This window comes from Podarcis filfolensis (genome assembly GCF_964270895.1).
Source record: "Podarcis filfolensis genome assembly, chromosome: 6".
NCBI classification, from domain to species: Eukaryota; Metazoa; Chordata; class Lepidosauria; order Squamata; family Lacertidae; genus Podarcis; species Podarcis filfolensis.
In genome coordinates, this window is record NC_139609.1 from 86,948,493 (window position 1) to 86,970,648 (window position 22,156).

Below are 22,156 nucleotides of genomic sequence, written 5' to 3' on the forward strand. Positions count from 1 at the left end.
CCAAGTCATCAAGTTGAAGGAAGCAAATTCTGCACTCAGCTAATTGGTGACCATTTGCTTTCACACTTCACTTTTTGCTACCAAAGCAGTTTCATTTACATACGTATGCAGACACAGACACACACCCTGTGGCGAGAAACCCACAATAAACTGGCTCCCTTCATGGTAGCAGGTGAACATTCCTGTATGATGTTCCTCAGTGCAAAGCTTTTTGTGCTTATATGTTGCTGACCTCTCCGTGTACATCACCAAGGGTAGCTAGCTGCATTTATACCCTGCTTTTCCGCTCTAAAAATGGAGTTGTTCAAAGAAGCCAACATGCCGAAAGGACAACAATCCATTATTAGAACACAATTGCCAGACTAAAAGCAGCATCAAGATGACAAACAGCCCAAAGTAACAATCGATAAATTAAAGAACAGAGAGGAATGTTTACAGGGAAACGTCTTTGGTTGCCAGCAGAACAAGACAAGAGAGGAAGATAGCTAAACGTCTTTACAAAGCGCTGAATCCTTGTGCTGGGAGTGCAGACAAACCGCTGTGGAGCTCAGGAAAGAGTCTGCAGAATTTAGCTTGTGCTTTATAAACATATGTATTGCTAGTTCAGCTATATGTCGAGTTGTAGGTTTCTGGTAACGGGATATTTAAAACCCCTTTGTGCCAGCAACCAGAATTACCAGCATAAGAATAATTCCCAGAAAGAGTTTTGTTCATTCATTCCCTGAGGGAGTACATGTACAAATCCTTTGCAGATAGCTCTAAATATAGCCTGGTATTAAAAATGAATGGTACGAGGTCCTAGAAACCTTTCTCAGAAAGTAATGCCAAGATTCATTCATAAGACATGTGGACCAAAAATGAAAGTCAGTGCTGGTTTACTCTGGAGCCTATAAATGAGAATGTGTAACACACTGTGTACACATGACTTCTCCCAAAGAATCCTGGGAGCTAGATTCAATTAATTGGTTTCACTAGCAGAAGCCCAAACAGGGACTTCTGCTAACGCAGTGGGGCTCTTCCCCCATTCCAACCACCCCCCCATGGCTTTGAGGTGTCAGGAGAAACCCTCTGACCAACCTTGTGTAGGGGGAGGAGAAGGGAGACCTCTTCATTGGGCAAGGTGAAAGGTTTGTACTGACAGAGGGTTGGTTTTAGCATGACGCTGAATTCCTCCTTGTAGTTTGTTAAGGGTGCTGGGAATTGTAGCTCTGTGAGCAAGTAAGCTACAATTCCTGGGATTATTTGCTGGGCGCCATGTGCTTTAAATGTATGGTGTGCATGTAACCTGAAAATTCAAACCTCTTTACTATGGGATTGATTTGAACATTAGCGTACAAGGAGAGAGCTGCTGGGTCAGACAGTGGTGAACCAGAAGCCTATGAGAGTCCCTTGCCTTGCTGCGGGCCACGCCCCTCCCAGGTGATAGGATGAAGGGGACCTACATTCATTGAGCTCCTCTATGTCAGCAGGAACCCTGGCCAATCAGGGATCCTGGTGGAATCCTACTCATGTACACCTGCATACAAGTAGATCCCTTTCATACTACTCATTGAAGTTGCAGGCTGGCGAAAGGGTTTCCTTGATATAATGTGTGAACAGGCAAATTTCCCAAGCAGTAAATATAGCTCTACAGCAGAGAGATATTACACTGTTACAACAATGCAAATCTAGAGTAGCAATGACAGTTGAGTATTTGCACCTGTGTAAATGACCTGAGGTTCCGGATCTCTGTTTTGTGAAGGTTGACTTCCTGGATTTCAAATACAAAAACCAAGTTTCCCTTGTGTTCCTAAATGCATATTATGAGAATGAGCAAGAAATTGATGAAAAATCGGTCTTATTTCCATGTCATATTTATATGGTGACTTTTCCCTCCCTTCCAAAGCTTAATCAAAGACCGACAGTTGACGAATTAAGAGACAGAAAAATCCTAATTCGATTCAGTGATTATGTGGAAGTGGCAAAAGCACAGGATTATGACAGACGAGCAGACAAGCCATGGACAAGGCTCTCAGCAGCTGATAAGGTACAGCCCTATTTGCAATTGTTGTGATGTTCATCTATTTGCATCTGTGTTTGTTTGTTTGTTTGATATACCACTGATACAGCATGACTCTCTACATTAGATGAGTAATATAACAGCATATAAGCACTGCATCCAGATTTAAGACATAACTTAAGGACAGACTGCACATTGCACTAATTTCCAGTGGTTAATTTCAATGTTAGTTTCTTGCATCAAAAACAACAAACTGTCTGTCTTGTGGTTCCTTAACAACTATAAACAAGTTTATAATCAATGGGCTGATATTTAAGGTGCCACAAACGTCTTTTAATTATGTGACCCTGTTTGCTGTTTTTAAACTAACATTTGAAAACATTGCAAATTAACATGTCTAGCGATAGTTCTAGATATGTGCAGCCCTAAAGGATCACACTGAGGATAAAGGGCCCACTTGTGCATATAATTCTTCATCCAGATAGGAGTATAGTCTACTATGGTTCCTGGCAGGATTGGGGCATCTACTGTAAAGCTTAGCTTACGATCTTCCATGCCAGTATATAAGAGTTTAGGATGCTCCATAACCTCCTACCGTGGTATAAGTCAGTCCAACATAGAGCCAGCGCAGCAGGGTGACTCAGTCATTTCAGTGTAGAAATGCAAGGGCATTTATTTATTTTTTGCAGGGGCATTATTTATTTGCTGTTGTTCTTTCTTGAACTGATGAAATCCAAATTAAGGTACTGGAATGTACTTACCATGATTTTTTCTAGATGCACACCCCTATTATGTTTTAAGATTTGTTTTAATGACATTGAAAAGCACTTTGAGTTTTTAGAAGTGTCATACAAATCTTTGAAATCAAGGGATTCATTTCCATCCACACATACAACAAGGTGAATCTGTAGCAAAGCAGGTAACATGCCTAGTGAATTGCTTGAGAATGTAATTGCACATACAATGAGGCACATGAAGGACCATCTGTTTATTATTATTATTTTTTTAGTTTTGCACAGCAAGCTGGCACAATTAATGTTCTTTTTTTACACAGCGAAACTGTTTTCTCCCTACATGCAGATGTCATGAATTATTTCTGTTTTGCATTTTTAACAAGGCTTGTTAATAGGTAGCTTAGGGACCTTAAGTTGCATCTGCTTAAAGCAGAAGGGAAGAATCATTGTCCTGATCGGGGGTAGGGATTACCAACTAGGTCACCACTGTGCGCTTGCATGTGGCTCTTTCAGAATGGAAGGCTGGGGCATCTGGTTGAAATCCTGCATGCAGTCACTGGTGAATTTTGTTAACAGTTGAGTGATATGGAAGAGGCTTCCTTGCATAGGGCAAGGTTTCTATAGGAAGGAACTAGTTCGCTGAAGCTCAGCGGTAGAGCATCCGCCTTCCACACAAAGGCAAGGGCGAAATCAGGCTTTATTTCACCCCATTTGGCAAAAGACTAAAACAAAAAACACCTACATTTGTATACACCCACCTACACAGGCTGGGAGCTTCAATGGCGCTACTCTGGAGGTTTCACCCGGGGCGGGGGGGGGAACCAGGTACCCCCCTCCCCCCGGTAGCTAGGGCTCTAACAAAGGCCCAAGGTTCAATCCCTGGGGTTGTCAAATAAAACTGGGAAACGTTCTTGATCGAAATCCTGGAAATCTGCTGCAAGATCCCCTGATCTGATTCAGAATTAGGCAGTTTTCTATGTTTCTGTGTTCCCAGATTAATAAGCATCACTTGGTAGAAATTTATCAATCAAATACATGTTCACACACACACAGCTGTGAATTTGAACAGGCCCTCACAATTTGAGGTAAGCACATGGCAAAGCAGTCGGATGACCATTTCACTGGGAGCTCAAAAGCTAGTGGATTGTTCTGTGCAAGAGTTAAACCAGATTTCCTTTTGTCCTTCCAACTGTTATGATTTTATATTGAGGAGCAGATTGTAGTCTCTGTTGGATTCTTGATTTGATTAATTAACTTTGTTTTCCTTTGAACTTTCTAGGCAGCCATTCGCAAAGAGCTAAACGAGTACAAAAGTAACGAAATGGAGGTGCATGCATCAAGCAAGCATTTGACAAGGTGGGTTACTTATTGCAAACACATGATCAGTACTTTAACCAATTTGCCATTCAGATTCTGTGGTTACACCTCCAGTAGCCAGACTGGGGTGCGGGGGTAGGGAGTGGAACGGACACATGCATACAGCACTTAAAAAAAAAAAAAATCTTGCTTCCTCATCTAATTGGAACTATATGCACATGGAAGCTGCCTTTGCCTTGTAGCAAATTTTGTGGATCAGGGCACTCAGATTCTTTGGCTTAGGAGCACAGAATTGAAACAGCAGCAAAAAATAAATAAAAATGATAACCTATTCTAGAATATTAACTGAAAACCTCTGCCAACAAGAAATAATGTTAGGTGACAAAGACCTTTCAACCAAGTTCAGACTTCAGGTATAACTTAATTAGCCTCCCCTTCAAAAAAGAAAGCAAACAGAAAACCTATGATAATTTAAACTCCCGCTTCTTCTCAAAAATGAGTAAGTAAAGATCAGGGCAGTACTCCCATCCGTAGACGCATGTATCTCCCTATCCACAATTCACAAGTGACATCTGTCACTCCCATCCATCATGGAAGCAACAGGTCTTATAACTTTCCTGAAATCCAAAAAAAAAAAATATTGATCTCTACAGTATCTTCCCTAACAGGTTGCCTTCCTTCCTTTCAAAAGTGGTCAGATGATACAAAATTGGTACTGTGCATAAAGCTAGCAAAAAAAAAAAAAAACAACCAAAAATTTGTCCAATTTCCAGCTCCATGTCATCTTCCATTTAGGGTAGGGGTTGGTTTGAAAAGCTTTTAGAGCACATAAATCTCAATCCTAATTTGGGTGAACATTGGCCAGCTTTTCCAAAGTAGTAACTTGTTATGATTTACATGAAAGTACTGATTCAGCCACTTACAGTGGTGCCCCGCAAGACGAATGCCTCGCAAGATGAAAAACCCGCTAGACGAAAGGGTTTTCCGTTTTTCGATGCGCTTCGCAAGACGAATTTCCCTATGGGCTTGCTTCGCAAGACGAAAACGTCTTGCGAGTCTTGCGATTTTTTTCGCCCCCCCCCTTTTCTAAGCCGCTAATAGCCTTTTAGCCGCTAAGCCTTGAATAGCCGCTAAGCCGCTAAACCGCTAATAGCGCTAATCCGCTAATAGGGTTGCTTCGCAAGACGAAAAAACCGCTAGACGAAGAGACTCGCGGAACAGATTATTTTCGTCTTGCGAGGCACCACTGTATATCCTATGAATCTGGAGCCTATTCCCTTGCTTGGCCAACTTTTTGATCTAGTATGGAATTCTGGTCAAGTACCTAAGTGTGAGAACTGTAGCAATGAAAACTTCAAAGACTTCCAGCATTATGTGCAATTCCTTTAAAAGGGCATAAATGGATGTTTTCATATTGCAACCCATGTTTGCAATATTGCCTGTTTGGCCAGTTTGCTCATAATAAACCAATCAAAAGAATTTTGAGGACAGCACAATCCTGAATATTTCATATTAGCCACATTTTATTGATTCTAATAGTGTTAAATCGTTTGGGGGGGGGAGGGGAACTATTTTTAGGGTTGCTACCAAAATTCTGCCTCAGGTGAAATTCAAAGTGACTTTGGAGGTTCCTCCAAGATACTGAGAGAAGCAAATAACTAGTGAAATGTCTCAGGCTGAAAGTGACATCTCTTGACAAGGGTGTGTGTCCTACAACGAAATTCAAAGTGAATTTGGGGGTTTCACCTCTTAAGCAAACTTAAGAGGCCAAACTGGTCAACGATTTCATGGGGAACCAAAATGTCTGTCAATTCACACCCCTAAATGATGGCATATTGACAAATTACTCTTTATTATGATATAATTTTGAAGAACTGCCATTGCCACTAATGTCCCCTCCGCCTTCTTTTCGACCTGCAGATTCCACAGGCCATAGAGGTTTTCTTCTGAGAAGAATTTGTCTACTTTTTTGATACCACTACTGAACATGCATCAGGGAAAGTATGAAGGTCTTTCCTTGAGGTTCAGTCTATGACAAGCTGATGTTTCGTGTTCAAGAAGGGACTCTGCAGATTCAGTCTCTGCAGCACACACTTAAAAGGGAGCAGCTAGCAGAGGATGGACTTCGCCTCGGAGCTACAACACCACCTGCTGGGTGGGAGGATTATGGAAATGACTGAAGTCGAGCTCATCAAAAAGGAACCCATTGCTCTCCTTTGTTACTTGTTATTAAACTGTATTGCAGCATATCTTGGGAAAGGAGATGTTGTGCATGTACAGGCTTTTTTACCATCCCAAGGCCTCTGACATAAAGGACATGGTGCACATCGTCATTCAGTATTATCATGGTGACAAGACATCTGGAACTTATCACGATTAGTTTGTATAAAACACTTAATTTCATGTTATACAAATTGATTTACTATATTATGGTTTCTTTCCTTTTTTTATATATGTCTAACAAAACACAGCTGCGGCGTTTTTTTGGGGGGGGGCTCCTGTTATTCTTATTTTCTTTAATTAAATGATTACTTACTGCAGAAAACAGATCCACAGTTTTCCATGTTTGGTGGTATTTAGCAGGGGAGAGGGGAACTTAGAAGAAAAGATCTTATCTCATTTTCTTCCCATCTTTCACAGATTCTATGATTACTGTTGGGATAGCCCAGTCAGTAAAGCATGACTCTTAATTCGGGGTCGTGGGTTTGAGCCCCGCTTTGGGGCAATAGATTCTTGCAATGCAGCAGGTTAGATGATCCCTGTGGTCCCTTCCAACTCTACAATTCTAAGTAGATTTCTCTAAAATGAAGACTCCCTGGAAGAGGATCACAGGCTACATAAAGAAGTGCCCGAATAGGGGATGGCACTGGTGCAATTTGTAGCTACTGGGAAAAAACAACTTTCCTTTAGTACTTTTGTATCTCACTTTCCATCATGGAATACAAAGCAGTGTAAACTGAGTTGAACTCACTTATGGAATTGAGCTCCATTGCACAAAGCAGTCGGGTATCACTGACATGCATCCCACTTCTATATGCTTTTGTGGATGTGGCAGTGGTGCAGCAATTGCCATGCCACATTCCAAGTCCTTGTGCGCTGACCAATGAAGCCTCAGAGCAGATTCATCCAGTGACATACAACAACCCAGCTGGAAACTTTTTGAACCTCCTAATTTTTCTGTGTGCTTAAGACCTCACCTGGAGTACTGTGTCCAGTTCTGGGCACCACAGTTCAAGAAGGACACTGACAAACTGGAACGTGTCCAGAGGAGGGCAACCAAAATGGTCAAAGGCCTGGAAACGATGCCTTATGAGGAACGGCTAAGGGAGCTGGGCATGTTTAGCCTGGAGAAGAGGAGGTTAAGGGGTGATATGATAGCCATGTTCAAATATATAAAAGGATGTCACATAGAGGAGGGAGAAAGGTTGTTTTATGCTGCTCCAGAGAAGCGGACACGGAGCAATGGATCCAAACTACAAGAAAGAAGATTCCACCTAAACATTAGGAAGAACTTCCTGACAGTAAGAGCTGTTCGACAGTGGAATTTGCTGCCAAGGAGTGTGGTGGAGTCTCCTTCTTTGGAGGTCTCTAAGCAGAGGCTTGACAACCATATGTCAGGAGTGCTCTGATGGTGTTTCCTGCTTGGCAGGGGGTTGGACTCGATGGCCCTTGTGGTCTCTTCCAACTCTATGATTCTATGATTCTATGACCACAAAAACAGCTGATCAGCCACAATACATTACCAGTTGGCCTGAGTTAAGGCATGAAAAATAAGCCATAGGGGGGGAAATTTGATACAACATATTGTAAAATCATACCATTTACTGAATTAATCTACTGGAATAATTTTATTTGACTCTCTGCTACTCACCCTCGAGGACAAGTGTTCAACTAAATAACTATGTTGGTCTTTATGTGCACAAGTAATTCCCTTCCCTAATAATGTGATTGATGGCCAATCATTCCTTTTAGAAACAACGGATTTTATGGTGCATTTAAGTGCCTGCTGAACAGTTCTGTTTTCCTTCCACACAATTTATTTTAATTGGGAGCACTGCAGTGCAAAAATAAATGAATAATAATAAAAATCCCTACAGGATACTATGTATTGAAATCACAGCCGACAAAATCCTTTTGATGTATTAATGATGGATCTTCCCAATTCATGGCTTGTTACAAAGTGTAAAAACAACAGTCTCCTCAAAAAAACCCCTGAACATTTAAAGACTGAGCACAATATCATGCACACAGAGAACTACTGGGCTATATGCTGCAGCCACACTTGCACAACAGAACCTCCTCTCCCTCTCCCCTGCACACCCTCTAAATTGGGACCAGAAGATCCCACAACTCTCACTGCAGCAGTGGATGCTTTTCTCTGTCACTGCCCATTCCTGGGTCTAGTCACATTTCGAGATTTTGCAAAAATGTAAAGTTTAATAAATTAAGCCAAGTCACTCATGTTCTCATGCAAACACAATGGCGTGCATGGCCTGATAGTTGATGCTATCAGCTTAGACCAGGCAGCTTTTGAGTGGGAAGAAGAGGGTCTGCATTTCGTCTCTCGCCATCTCAAACAGGCACAAACAGCTTCGTAAGTTAGACGTAGGTTTCGCCCCTCATACTCTTATGAACCCAAGTATATTTCCAGTATAAATGCAGATTGCTCAAGAAGTGAAGGAAGTGTACAATGTATATTATTATAATTCACATAGGTGAGAGAAAGTGTGTTTTCAAAACATAGCAAATTCACTTGTACATCTTGTCAGTTCAAATACGTACTCTCCAGTAAATCAATTAGGTTGGTAAGAATGAAATCTCACGAGGACCACCTAGTGAGGATAAGAAGCAACTGCATATAAGAGGACAGGATTTTCCAACGAACAGAAAAAGAAAATCACATAAAGATCTATCTCACAAGTTAGAGAAGTGGACTGTTAGCTGATTAAAGAATTCTTAGTTGGTTTATCATCAGCCTTGGAAAAGATTAATACTTTTACATTTACATCTGAATAAACGAAAGCTATCATTCATTATTTGAAAGAAAAGCAATACTTTATGTTGGCTGTTTGCTATTACAGTTAATGCATCAGAACTAAAATAGCCTCCATCTTGAGGACAAAATCACCCACCTCCACCTAAACTCAAGAGCTGCTGTTGACACAGAGGCTGTTAAGATGCCCAATTTTGTCTAATTTGTAGGCTAATGTAGGGTCAGTTTCTTTTGATTTTGGAGGATGGGGACAAGACATTTGCAGCTGTGCTGGGCACAGTGCTACATGCTCTCTCAACCTACTGCATGCTCATTCATGTCAGCCATGGAGGGTTGGCTGGGTGTATCCAGGGTGCAGGTAAGTTTTTGTTGCATTTCAAGTGGTCACCACTGCCTTGAAGGTGTTGGTTTGGCTGCTCCTGAAAGATGCCAAAGCCAGAGGTTGATGCCAACTACTGCCCAGTCACAAATGCAACTTTTCTGGGCAAGGGGATAGTGGGGTTGTGGTTCAGCTACAGATGCTTTTGGATAAAATTGATTGCCTTCACCCATTGTTGTCTAGGTTCAGGTCCAGTTTGGAGCTTGGTCACTCTAATGAATGGCATTCTTGGAGAGGAACAAGGGGGATTGGACCCTGTTGATTCTACAGAATATCTCAACGTGGTTTTTTTTATATATAGAGAGAGAGAATTTGCCAAGGGTTTGGTTCAAGAGAGTAATATTGAGTGACTGTATCTCAGCCCCTGACCCCACTTTGATATGCGTGGAATTACAATACATACTTTCCCCCCAATGCATATAACATGTATATAAACCACTGGGGATGGTAAGAAGACGACTCTATAACCCCAGTATGCTGACAACACCCAGCTGGACGTCTCTGCAAAATCTGAATCAGGAGCAGTCCTAAATCAGTTCCTGGGTGCAGTCCTGAGAGCTAAAAAACTATAAATGAAGACGGAGACAAGATAGAGAACATATGGATGGGCGATTACCAGGTAACTGGGAGCAGGTGCACAGATCTATCACTGTCCAGGTGACCTCAACAGCTTGGAGTACCCATTACCATTTTCATTTAGTGCGCCACCATCAACTGTTCCTAGACAGTGATAGCCCTGTTGCGGGAGTCCATATATTGCTTACCTCACAATGTAATGTGCTGTGTACGGGCTATTGTTTGGAAGCTGTACATAGTGCAAAGCATAGCTGCTAGGGTGCTTATTGGTACACCTGGCTTTACACATATCACACCAGCACGAAGATACAAAGTGGATGCCTATTAGCTACCAAGCAAAGTTCAAGATTTTGCGGTGCACATTTACAATACAATCTGGGAGGGAGAAGGATATCTAGGACACTGCCTCTGCCAGTACAGAGAAAGATCTTTAATATTTAATGCTGGCTGTTCTATGACCAGCAGAGTGTCATGTGTTAACACTGTGGAAGCAAGCCTTCTGTGTGATACCACACCTTTGAAATGCCCTCCCTTTAGTAATTTGTAAGGTAGAGACCCTAATGACCTTTAAATGCCTCTTAAAATCTTGTATGTTTACCCAAGCTTTTTTGGAGTCCAACTCTTAATGCGGGGGGGGGGGGGTTTCATGCACTGCTCAGCTGTTCATTTTTAGGAAATACTGTTTTCATGCAACCCACTTAAGAGAATATGACAACATTAAGCAGTAGAATTTAAAAAAATAAATAACCCTAAATAAACACGGGAGAAGATACGGTTAGAATCTGCAATAGCAAATTCAGATTCTGTAAAATTCATTATGTGGAATATTTATATTCTATAGCAGTGGCTCCCAAGTAACTACATACGTTGACTACCTGTTTTTCAAAAGCCAAGCCACGGACCCCCTACTTTTGGGAATTTTGATATATCTATGGTAGTTTTTGCTATGTGAATGGCGCTTCCACGGAGCACCATCTGGGAACCTTTGTTCTATAGAACTGCAGTAAATGAGATGTATGTGGATTCCTTTTTATCACTAGCTCAAGGTGGTGGAAAAAGGGTAACAGTTTGCTTCTACTGATATTTTGCAGAATCTATTTTAATTTTCTAAAATGTACATTTTTTGCAATTTTAAATATACATTCCCAAAACAGTTAAAGAACACATTTAGAAATGTTTGGGTTATAAGAAATTCCAGCTGGAAGCTAAGATAACTTGGATTAAACTTGCATGAACACCATCTAATTTCCCTTTAACTGCTACAGAATTTCTAATTACAGACTGCATTTTGCAATGCATACATATGATCTCTCCTATTTTCAATGGTAATATTAACTTATCCAAAGACCTAATTTCTTTGCTCATCATATGGGAAGTTTTTAAAAAAGTACAGTTAATTCTTGGTTTAAGCAGGATTTAATCACAGCTAATTTTAAAGAATTGGCCCCGTTCCAGCTAAATTAACTCATGACTAACTTAAGCTGGCCATTGTATTTTAGAAAAATCCCTCGATTATTGGAATTCCTTTTAGAACACAATTTCTTTTAAAAGCAAAACATCACTTAACATAAAAATACTTTATCTACATAAATTACAATAATGATAAATAGCATTTTCATGTAAATTGTTTGCTCTCTGTAATTACATCCAATCAACAAGTAGAAAGAAACCCCATTACAGAAATGATGGGTCACTCACATTACCAAAATGCAATACAAACATGTTGTCTCTTTTAACTTGTTGCATTTACATCATAAACCACGTTAGAAGTTTTTATCTTCTACCATAAAGAGTGACTGTAGTCCTTTGCGAACATTAAGCAATTCTTCTTCATGCTGTGAAAAAAAGTCATTAAGTTAGGTTTTATTTCTTTTAAAATATTTTAACAAAAGAACTTTGTTTTAAAGTAATGTACAATGAAGATATAATTTTATTTTTACCATTTCCTTAAGGAATTTTTCTTGGAGCCCCTTCATGTCATCTTTCATTAGCTGCATCTAAAATAAAACCAAAAATTTGGTGTATTTTCACTTTTTAATTTTGACTAAAGCTGCAGAAGCTGAGTCTCCTTTGAGACTCTTGAGAGTCCCATGGACTGCAAGAAGATCAAACCGATCCATTCTTAAGGAAATTAGCCCTGAGTGCTCACTGGAAGGACAGATCCTGAAGCTGAAGCTCCAATACTTTGGCCACCTCATGAGAAGAGAAGACTCCCTGGAAAAGACCCTGATGTTGGGAAAGATGGAGGGCACAAGGAGAAGGGGACGACAGAGGACGAGATGGTTGGACAGTGTTCTTGAAGCTACAAACGTGAGTCTGACCAAACTGCGGGAGGCAGTGGAAGACAGGAGTGCCTGGCGTGCTCTGGTCCATGGGGTCACGAAGAGTCGGACACGACTAAACGACTAAACAACAACAAAGCTGCAGAAAGCAAAGTCAAACCAAATGACTCTATAGTTTTTCTGAAATTCTTAGAGCTTCTGTGCTGAGACAGCACAGCTGGAAGATTGCCACTTGCCAGGCAACTAAGGCATCAGAAGTCCCAAACCGTCTTATTGCAGTTTCAAAATAGGTTCTCTCATTCTCCTTTGCCTTTCTGTGGCCCTCCATGCACATCATTTAAACGATGAGTGGAGAACCTTTGGTCCCCCAGATGCTTTCTGGGACTCAGCAACACCTGGAGTGCCAGAGGTTCCCCACACCTAATATCAAACATCAGAATTAAACTAGGAAGCAAGCATCACTGTTAGCAAAGGTTTCTATAAGAAAATTACCCAGAAGAGGCCACCTACCATGTTTCACTGCTGTGGGTGTCTGCAAGGCTAAGTTAGCTTGTCTGCTGACTGGTAGCAAGCAAGTGAATCATGCAGACCCAACACAGAGGTGGGTCATAATCTCTGCTGCAACTCTTTTTCAGAATGATTCAGAACTCCAAACATGTGGTAGAACTGGGGCAGAATTATTTGCTGCCAGCAGAGATTCATTGAAAGGAAGCAAAGCCAAAGCCACAAGTCACACAGGGAGCTACTTTTGTGGATGCATATGCTAGTCTCACAAATGCCTTTAATTACTTAATGAGCCACGTACCAGTTGCACCCTTCTAAACAACAGGGGGAGGCAGATGTCAGTGCTCCTGCTCAACTGCACTATCTCTGGAAATATGAGAAGCAGGAGCCTGGGGAAGGTTTCATGTCATAATAGCAGAGTAGGTGTTATAGGGGTGTTTCAGACATTATGTTTTTAACAGGTACTAGCATAATTCAACACAACACATTCTTGGCAACTATCTTGAAAGACAATGAAGTGCACTTCTGGGGGCAAAGTTGTGGCTGCAGAGAATGGTAACTTGTAACAACTGCCTCCTGTGTTGTTTTTGCTGTGTTAATAGCACTGAAGTGACCCCCCCCCCCCCGGTAAGCAAGCCCAGGCAATGTGTATGGAGGTCCTGGGCTGCCCAGATGACAAGATCTCTCTCAGCCTCGCTGATGTGGTCTAAAGGAAGCAGAGCAATACATTTGGCACCAGCTTTGCTGCTGGCTTACAAGACACCATTCAACCATCTTAGGGACTCCACTCCAGGTTTATGCAGGCTTTATTCCTTTTCTCAAACATGTCCTGCGGGAGTTTGTATGGATTTTTCCTTGGGGGGTCACTCCAGAAGTCTTTCTCACAGATAAGTATATCCACAAGGTAGCGGAGGTTTAGGATCAGAGTTTCCCTTCTCCTAGATGGGCTACCTTTCCAGTTTGACCATTTCCAGTCTGCCCATTTCCCTCTACAGCATGTTCAGAAACTGCCTTCTTGATCATTTGGCTCACTATTGATCTCATCCACTTAATCCACCAGAGCCTGTCTTCAAATGCAGGGAAGTCCTTAACTCATTGAGGGTTTGAGATGCACTGGCTTAGCTGGCCAGTCAAAACCATTTCCTGGGGTGTGGCCACTGTTGCATGCTGACAGCTTCTAGGAGCCACAGGTGAGGGCTTAACAAAACAAACACATGTATACAGTGGTACCTCGGGTTAAGAACTTAATTCGTTCTGGAGGTCTGTTCTTAACCTGAAACTGTTCTTAACCTGAAGCACCACTTTAGCTAATGGGGCCTGCCGCTGCCACCGTGTGATTTCTGTTCTCATCCTGAAGCAAAGTTCTTAACCCGAGGTACTGTTTCTGGGTTAGCGGAGTCTGTAACCTGAAGTGTATGTAACCCGAGATACCACTGTCAAGCAGGAGGAGGTAATATACATAACCAGGGAGCTGAGGCTGTCCTCAGCTACCTGTTGCATTTACTACCTGCAGAAAACACATGATTTATTCAGTCAACTCAGACTGCTGTACTGGTACACCAATTCTCAGGAAAGGTCTAGAATTCATATTTACGACATCACCCAATTAGCTACTATTGAAATTGGTCCTTGATTTATTTTACTTACTTCTATTTTTAAAAAATAGATTTAGGCCCCCTTTAAGGCAGCATATGAACCACTTTCTAAAAACAATGTAGACACAAGATTACTACTGGAAGGAGAACTCCACCATGAGAGGGCTTTTGTATTTTTCATATGTATTGAGCCTTGTTGGGTATATCTTTTGGGATGTTTATAGTCAGGCATTAAAAGCGGTACACTGTAACTGCTTCCCTTCTGTCAAGCAGGAGAAGAAATTACATACCTCAGATGTAAAAATGCTTTCCTCAACGTCAGCAGTATGGTACATGTTCTTTTCGAATGAAGTTTTAAGATTCTGAAATCTAAGAGAATATAGATCAAAAGACCATTTAAGTATCTTTGCTTTGACACAGGGGAAAAACTTGTCCTCACAAGCACCATGTACTCCTGTGTAACATTAAAAGTAGTTGCAACAACAAAGATGCAGTGCGCTGTTGTGCTCCAATAATAAGAAAGCACACTAACCTCTGTTGCTCATTTTTCTTGTAAGTACTAAATGTTTCAAAATGCTTCTTTGAAAAGTTCTGCAAGTAAAATAAAATAAAAATCAGTATAAGAAATCCTTTTTTCACATGTGAAACAAGCCTTGCTTTTTAAATTTATTTTGGCTCTTACTATTAAAATCTGTTGTTTTAACACTATACTATGTTGCTAATTGTGGGGAGCAGGTGGCGCTGTGGGTTAAACCACAGAGCCTAGGGCTTGCTGATCAGAAGGTTGGCGGTTCGAATCCGCATGACAGGGTGAGCTCCCGTTGCTCGGTCCCTGCTCCTGCCAACCTAGCAGTTCGAAAGCGCGTCAAAGTGCAAGTAAATAAATAGGTACCACTCCGGCGGGAAGGTAAACGGCATTTCCGTGCACTGCTCTGGTTCGCCAGAAGCGGCTTAGTCATGCTGACCACATGACCTGGAAGCTGTCTGTGGACAAATGGCAGCTCTCTCGGCCTATAGAGCGAGATGAGCACGCAACCCCAGAGTCATCTGCAACTGGACCGAACGGTCAGGGGGTACCTTTACCTATACCTAAGACCTGGGGAAAGGCCTGTAATAAAGTGATAGCCTGCTGGTAGCAAATGTTCATTCACGAGCACTGAAAAGAATAAACTATTAGAATGTACGGTGACCATTCTATGAATGAAAAGAGGATCGGCTAGGCATGACAATTGTGATTAATCTCGAACTGTTTTTTTAGACAGATGAAAGCAGATATTGGGAGACATTTAATGAACAGGAACATTAGTCAAAGTCTTAATAAAGACACTGACAAATTATTATATGTAATTACATAAAATCATCAAGAGGGTTGATCTGAAAGCTAAAAGATTTTGATTGGTTCTGGATGATGACATTGAGTGGCAAATGCTAAGATTGCTGTGATCCTTTAAGCAGTGAATGGAAATAATGCGTATAATCTGGAAGTGTGCAAGAGAAATTGCTTTGGCTGTGTTCCTTTGCAGCCTCCTAATCTTTGAGACTGTCCCTGTGCTCATTTGTATTTCAATAAAGGGCTATCTTCTTACTTGGAGCCTGCATCTTTTTCTGTTAGGCTTCTGGGAGGGATACCTCCAGTCTAGGAAACCCCTTTAAATTTCTCCATGTTCATAAGTACTTTTAAATGCCCTACGTTCAAATCACAGCAAGTAATTCAAGTAGTTTAATATTTCTGTGAGTAGAAACACCTACTGAGAAGTCTTTCTCCATATTTCTCAAAGCCTGTGAATCTTTTTCAAAACATTCAAGCTCTTTCATGAGACAGGAATGAAGATGTTCCAGCTGTTTGGTCCTGCAAAAATACAAAGAAAAAGAAAAATACACAATACATGCAACAGAACATTCATTTTTGAGCAATTATTCAATACACACCTGCACTTATGTAACTCACTACTCATTGCATCCAAATGCTGGTGAGTTGTTTTCAATGACTGCTTTGTAAAATTGTCCATTCTCTTTGAGCGGCTCTAAAAACAGAAGAGAAAACAAAAATTATGTCCTGTCAATTCCCACCCCTTCCATATAAGAACCACACACCATTCCTCTTGAAAGGTTTCCCAAAACGATGCTTTAAAAACCAGAATTCTGAAAAAAAATATACTCCAGCTGCCATTTTAAAAGATTGCATGAAAGCAAAGTGACAGATTTATCCCCTGGAAGCATTTCATAAGCAATGACAAGCACATGGAAGGCCAGAATATTCTGTACCAGAAAACAGACAATGAATTCTTTTCTCTCTTTACCCTGGCCTTTGACATCTGAGACGTGCCTTTTCAGAGCCTATCCTACTCCTGTGATTGTAATCTGCATTAACTGTTTGAATTTTAAATTGTTGCAACCTGCTCGGTCACCTGCTGGTGAAGGGCAGGTAACAAATTTAGTAACAACAATTCGGCTTACCCTCTTTGGTGGGTGGCATGGCGGCATCCCACTGCACCCAGCCACCTCATCCAGATCCCCAGGCAGCAGCAGATGTTAGAAGCTCTCCCACTGGCCAGGGGGAAAGGTTGAATTGAATCCAGTCGTAGATTGGCCAATAGCAGCTAGACCAAGGGGCGGGCACTCTCGAGGGGCGGGCCTGACTCTGTCATAGGAATTCACTCAGGTATGCTCCCAGGGTATTTAAAGAGTGCAGTCTCTATGCCTGGCACTATGGTCTTGTTAGATCTTCCACTCACCCTCCCTACAGTTAAACTGCATCCTACCCACCATGGGGGGTTAATACTATTTTGAGCTTGCTATGGATTACGGTCAGTTGCTGTATTCGGGGCTGGGGGGGATTTGTCCTTCAATTGGCTGACCTGGGGGTTTCACCTACCTCATAGTGATTGTCACAACTTTGGCGGTTAAGGCATTGGGTTAAGCCTTAGTTATTGGTTCAAAGGGATATTGTAAGCCTTCTGCCTACCCCATCAAGGGATATTAAAGGGATCCTGGAGGAGGTGCTCCTGTCAAGATGCCCAGTTGGGGAAAAGGGCCACTGCACTCCTCAAAAGGCAGTACCTATTTAAAGAATGTCATAGGGCTCCCTCACCAACGATTTAGCCCTGAGGAGAATCAACCAACAGGCAGGATTTGGCCTGAGCCAAAGCCACTAACATATGTAATCAATAAAGCTGTGGCCGGATTTGAACCAAAACGATTGTTGTCACAAGTGGTCATTTAACACTGCTGCAGGGTGGCGGATCACAGTGCCTGGGCACGCAACAATAATGATATTTACAGAGGACTTCTTGGAGAGCAGGATAACGTCTGACGCTATCTGGAATATCCCCACTTGTAATCAAAAGCAACCCACAAGTCTATATGTAACCTTCTTCTTAACAAGACTAAATATTCTACCAATAAAAGGTGTGTGATATTAGGGATAAATAAAAAAGACTCGCCTGTGTTTTCCTGGCAAACTCCTTGCAAACCTTCTGACACATCATCCCTACACTTGAACTGTCAGCATCCCAGATTTCTCCATCAAATGTAGACGCATCATTGATGGACAAAGGAGACATGCTCTCAGAAACTAAAAAATAAAAAAGATTTATGTATCATGATTCAGATGCCATCTATTACATACTCCTATCACTATGGATGCACTTCCTAAGATATATGGTGCTTATTCAAATAACTTCAATGACTGCCCCTCCCCATATGAACTGATTTACACCCTGCAATCATAATCTGAGGCCCTTCTATGTGTGTCCACTCCTTGAGAGGTCTGGAGGGTGGCAACATGAAGATGTTTTTGGAGGTCTTCTGCCATATTTTCAGGCATCAGGCAAAAACTTTCCTCTATAACCAGGCCTTTGGCTTTTAACCACCTGTGGCCTTTCAGATGTGGATCTTTCTTAATGTATTTGCTTTCTCCTTTGGTTATAATGTATCTATGTGGGTATTTTTGTTTGTGTGGTTGGTTGTAAGTTTCTTTGGGCTGCCCTGGGCAAAATAAAGTGACTAACAAAATAAGTAAATAAATAAAATCTTAACTAACAGCAACCTGAACACTGTTTCACACACAACAATTTATTGGTATACGCATATACGGTATATGATAAAGTGTAAAGATCGTGCAAATGTTAGATTGTTACATTGTTAGAAATGTTACATTAATGACCTCAATGCATGGTGCCATACATATCAATCCAAGACCTGATCAAGCCCAGACCTGCTTAGCTTCAATGTTACCCTAAGCCAATTTTGTTAACATATCCCCATTTTGGAAACATATTGCCAATCGTGACTTTCCAACATATGTATGAAACAGATGGGTATGTTACCATCACACATAGCAGCAAGTTTTCCCCCTTATATTCATACAGAAAAACAATCATATGAAAGGCATCCAATAGAGCCCGTTTAGAAGTTCAAAGAAGTAGAGGGGAAAAAAGCTAATACTGCTATGCTCTTCAACAAAATTTGCTGGGAAATTCAAATGATCAATTTGTATTTGCAGAAGATGTTGTTCCGCCTTTCATCATAAGGTGGCACTGTATATCAGAAGCATTTGACAAAGACTTGGACTTCTAATTCTAAAGTATTCCTCTTGCAAGAAGAGGAGTGTGTGTTTGATGAAACTGACTTTTGCAACAATTCTTTAATCTTGCAGTAAACCATTCTTAGGTTTTCATTTTGAATTGTAACCATTCACTATGTATTACGATAACCACAGCTGTGAGCGTAATCTATGTATCTCACATGATGCTATGATGTAAAAATGCAAAATTACAAGGGTATTTTGAAAATATATATTAAGAACACATGCACTGCAACAGCGATGGTCAGAGCAAGATAGAGTTACAAGCACCTATATAGTTTTCTGACACTCCCTGTCAAATAAGGAGGAGGCACTTAATTCACAGTAAGTTTCTTCCCTATTAACAGAGACTTCCAGTTGGGATTCCATAACTACTTTACGAATACCCAAGGCCTTAGAACTTCCAGTGCCCCCCCCTCTATTTCAACTGAATAAAACTGCTTTAGAAACTCTGCCCAGTTTCAGAAGCCATATAGCTGGGTGTGTGGGAGAAATATATGTTCAGAGCCTCCTTGAGCTAATAACTAGTTCAGCGGTTCTTCAGAGCCCAACTTTTATTATTTTACTTAAATGCCTTTTAATATTACAGATGAAATGACTGAGATGGGAAAGTTGAGATGTGTGTACATTTTACATCATTTCAAAGAGCAACTTCAGTTCCAGCTGACCTTTACAAGTGCTATTATCTGCTTTAAATAACTTTCTAGGGAGCAGCTTTCTTTTTCTTCCCTCTCTTTTAACTCCTTCTTCATCAGAATCACTTTCAGTATCCTCCTGGTACAATCGTTTGAAATTAGTATGTATTGTAGGTCCTAAGATAATATTTAAACAAATGTTATAAACCACATCAATAAAATACAGCATTATATAGTTGTGCTCAATTCAATACCTAAACAGCATGTAAGGGTGTGCATATCACAAGACACAGAAGTGCTACATAATTTATTTCTGCAGCTCCTTGGAGCTCAAAAAGTTCATTATATTTAGTTTGCCATGAGAAAGGGGGCATATAGCAGTATTCTGACAAGAAAGAAAGTGCCCTCGGGAATAATGTAATGATTTGCAATCATCCACTTAGAAACTTAGCGAGCCCCAATTTTCAAACAATATGCAGCTACTTGTTTTCTCAGACCATGTAAAATAGACAGCAAGAAATTAAAGACTTTCCATTGTCTATATAGCAAACTACAGATCTGCTGTTTATCTTTTTTTTCAGAAAGCAAAATTTACAAACCAGATTTATGTGTGTTAGTAAGAGGTTCCGCATGCCATAGTTCTTCCTCACTTTTGCTAGGTGTGGATAATTGAGATGGAGATACAGAACCCTAAAAATAGTTGCATAATGTTAACCAAATGTTAAGCCAATTTGTAAGATTACCTTAGATTAAGCTAACATGTGAATATTTAACAGACAACATAAATGAAAAATTGCCAAAAATACAGTTGCTCCAATACTTTAAAATTAATTTTCAACAGTTACACTAATGTGCTTTAGAAACATATGGCATAATCCAGGTACAGTTAAGCACTTGTAAATTCTATAAAATGCTTAAATATCTCTCATTGAAATAATTGGAACTAAAAAATGTTGGCTGGATTGTGTCCTGTGAGGCCCTGCTCAGATCCCCTTGTATTCAATAGGGCTCACTCCCTAGCAATTGTGTTTTGAATTTCAGTCCAAATGTAGCTTTAACAAGTATGGTATGTAGAAATAAATGTTTGCTGGGCTTATAAATTTCAAAGGCAAATAGCAAACAGTTTGTGCCTTTCATAAAAACAGGGGAAAATGTAGTATAGTATTTAGAATTTGCATTGGCCTATTCTTTTTTACTGTTTCCACAACAAAATGTTCAATCTGAAACAATGAAGAAATGTATTTTCAAAAAACAATAACTACAAGAATAAAAGAACAGTAACTACAAGAACAATAACTATAACAATAACAGCAAAAGAGAACTATTTCGCCACCAAACACAACAATTGCATTGGATATCATGTACCTCTTTCCCATTTTTCACAAGGTTTTCAGAAAGATCTTTCAGTTCTATATCAGATGATCTGTTTAAAGAGTAATTTTGCATGCTAATTGCTTCAAGAGTGCCATATTTGTCTGCTACATCTGCTTTTTGGACACTGGTGCCTTTTCTTTTTGTAGTGGAGGGACTAAGGTTCAGCTACAAAGAAAAATGGTTTTTGGTAAATGACTCTAAGGAAAAATACACATGCAGATTTTTCCAATGTGTAAGATCACTGAAGGTTGCAACCTTCAGAAAACTGTTAACCGAGAAGCTTGGTTCAGTCAGAATTTTGTACATGCCTTGGAACTATATTTTGAATGGCTCTGAGCAATGAGTGCAGTACTATTTGAAGTAACATAGAAGGCAACATTGGTTTAAGTGGACTTTATCTCATAGTGTCAGCTGTGACTAGAAAGGATAGTACAGAACCTTTGTTGTATCTTATGTAAGCATATATACATTCAGCCCTGGGGCCTTCCTCCAGTAAGTATATTCCACCAATAACTAGATTACATCTAAATTTGCATTTCCTGGGAAAGTGCCACCTCCCTTCATCATGAGAGACACCTCAATAACCTTATGCTGTTTTTCGATTGTCCAGAGACCTCCTGAGACCATCCTGTCACTCTGCAGTGGGAAAGTTGTATTGATATGTCTGGTAATGACTCAGTACTTGGAAATAATTAACACTCAATATCGCTTCTGTCTAGAACTGTCTTTAAGCCTGACAGGAAGCTTCTTTCCTGTAAATGCATATCTTGCTGATGCCCAAACTGTTCAGCCTTTTGCCCAGAATACTGCTCTACTCTGCTCTGTTTCAAACCTGCTCCAATGGATGCTGGTAGGAGACTCCTTCAACCTTGGCTAGATTTCTTATCCTTGCCTTCCTGCTCCTCAACCAAATGTGCTATTTTATTTGGATTTAGTCAGGCCCCTTGTGGGAAGCTCAAGCCAATTATTCCAAAAGGAAAGCTTTTTCTAATTCTGGAACTGTATCAGGCGGGTTCTTATCAGTCTTCCCATCCTAACTTAAGCAGGTTGAGAGCCTTCTAAGAGAGCACAGGAACTTTACTTTGCAAGCTTAATGTAACTGTAAAGACAAATCAAATGATTTGATGCCAGGAACCCTGGACTCAGTTGTGACCATGTCACTGCAGGTCAAGGTGAAATTCAA

General features: G+C 40.6%; 2 protein-coding genes across 5 annotated transcripts in view; one reads left to right on the plus strand and one right to left on the minus strand.

Annotated features, from left to right (window-relative positions):
- Positions 1-6,595, plus strand: part of PHACTR3 (phosphatase and actin regulator 3) — a 205,188-nt gene extending 198,593 nt beyond the window's left edge. For all 4 annotated transcript variants that reach the window (XM_083618764.1, XM_083618766.1, XM_083618765.1 and 1 more), the window contains 3 exons: positions 1,886-2,026; positions 4,013-4,089; positions 5,971-6,595. In XM_083618764.1, coding sequence (XP_083474890.1) covers positions 1,886-2,026; positions 4,013-4,089; positions 5,971-5,986 — 234 coding nt within the window. In that variant the 3' untranslated portion in view covers positions 5,987-6,595. The remainder of the gene's footprint in view (positions 1-1,885; positions 2,027-4,012; positions 4,090-5,970) is intronic.
- A 4,486-nt stretch (positions 6,596-11,081) lies between these two features.
- SYCP2 (synaptonemal complex protein 2) overlaps positions 11,082-22,156 on the minus strand; it is a 45,164-nt gene continuing 34,089 nt past the window's right edge. The window contains exons 35-44 of the mRNA XM_083618316.1: positions 20,965-21,138; positions 20,199-20,289; positions 19,633-19,776; positions 17,823-17,953; positions 16,309-16,403; positions 16,129-16,228; positions 14,912-14,970; positions 14,670-14,748; positions 11,939-11,995; positions 11,082-11,833 (exon numbers count right to left, since the gene is read on the minus strand). Coding sequence (XP_083474442.1) covers positions 11,762-11,833; positions 11,939-11,995; positions 14,670-14,748; positions 14,912-14,970; positions 16,129-16,228; positions 16,309-16,403; positions 17,823-17,953; positions 19,633-19,776; positions 20,199-20,289; positions 20,965-21,138 — 1,002 coding nt within the window. The 3' untranslated portion in view covers positions 11,082-11,761. The remainder of the gene's footprint in view (positions 11,834-11,938; positions 11,996-14,669; positions 14,749-14,911; positions 14,971-16,128; positions 16,229-16,308; positions 16,404-17,822; positions 17,954-19,632; positions 19,777-20,198; positions 20,290-20,964; positions 21,139-22,156) is intronic.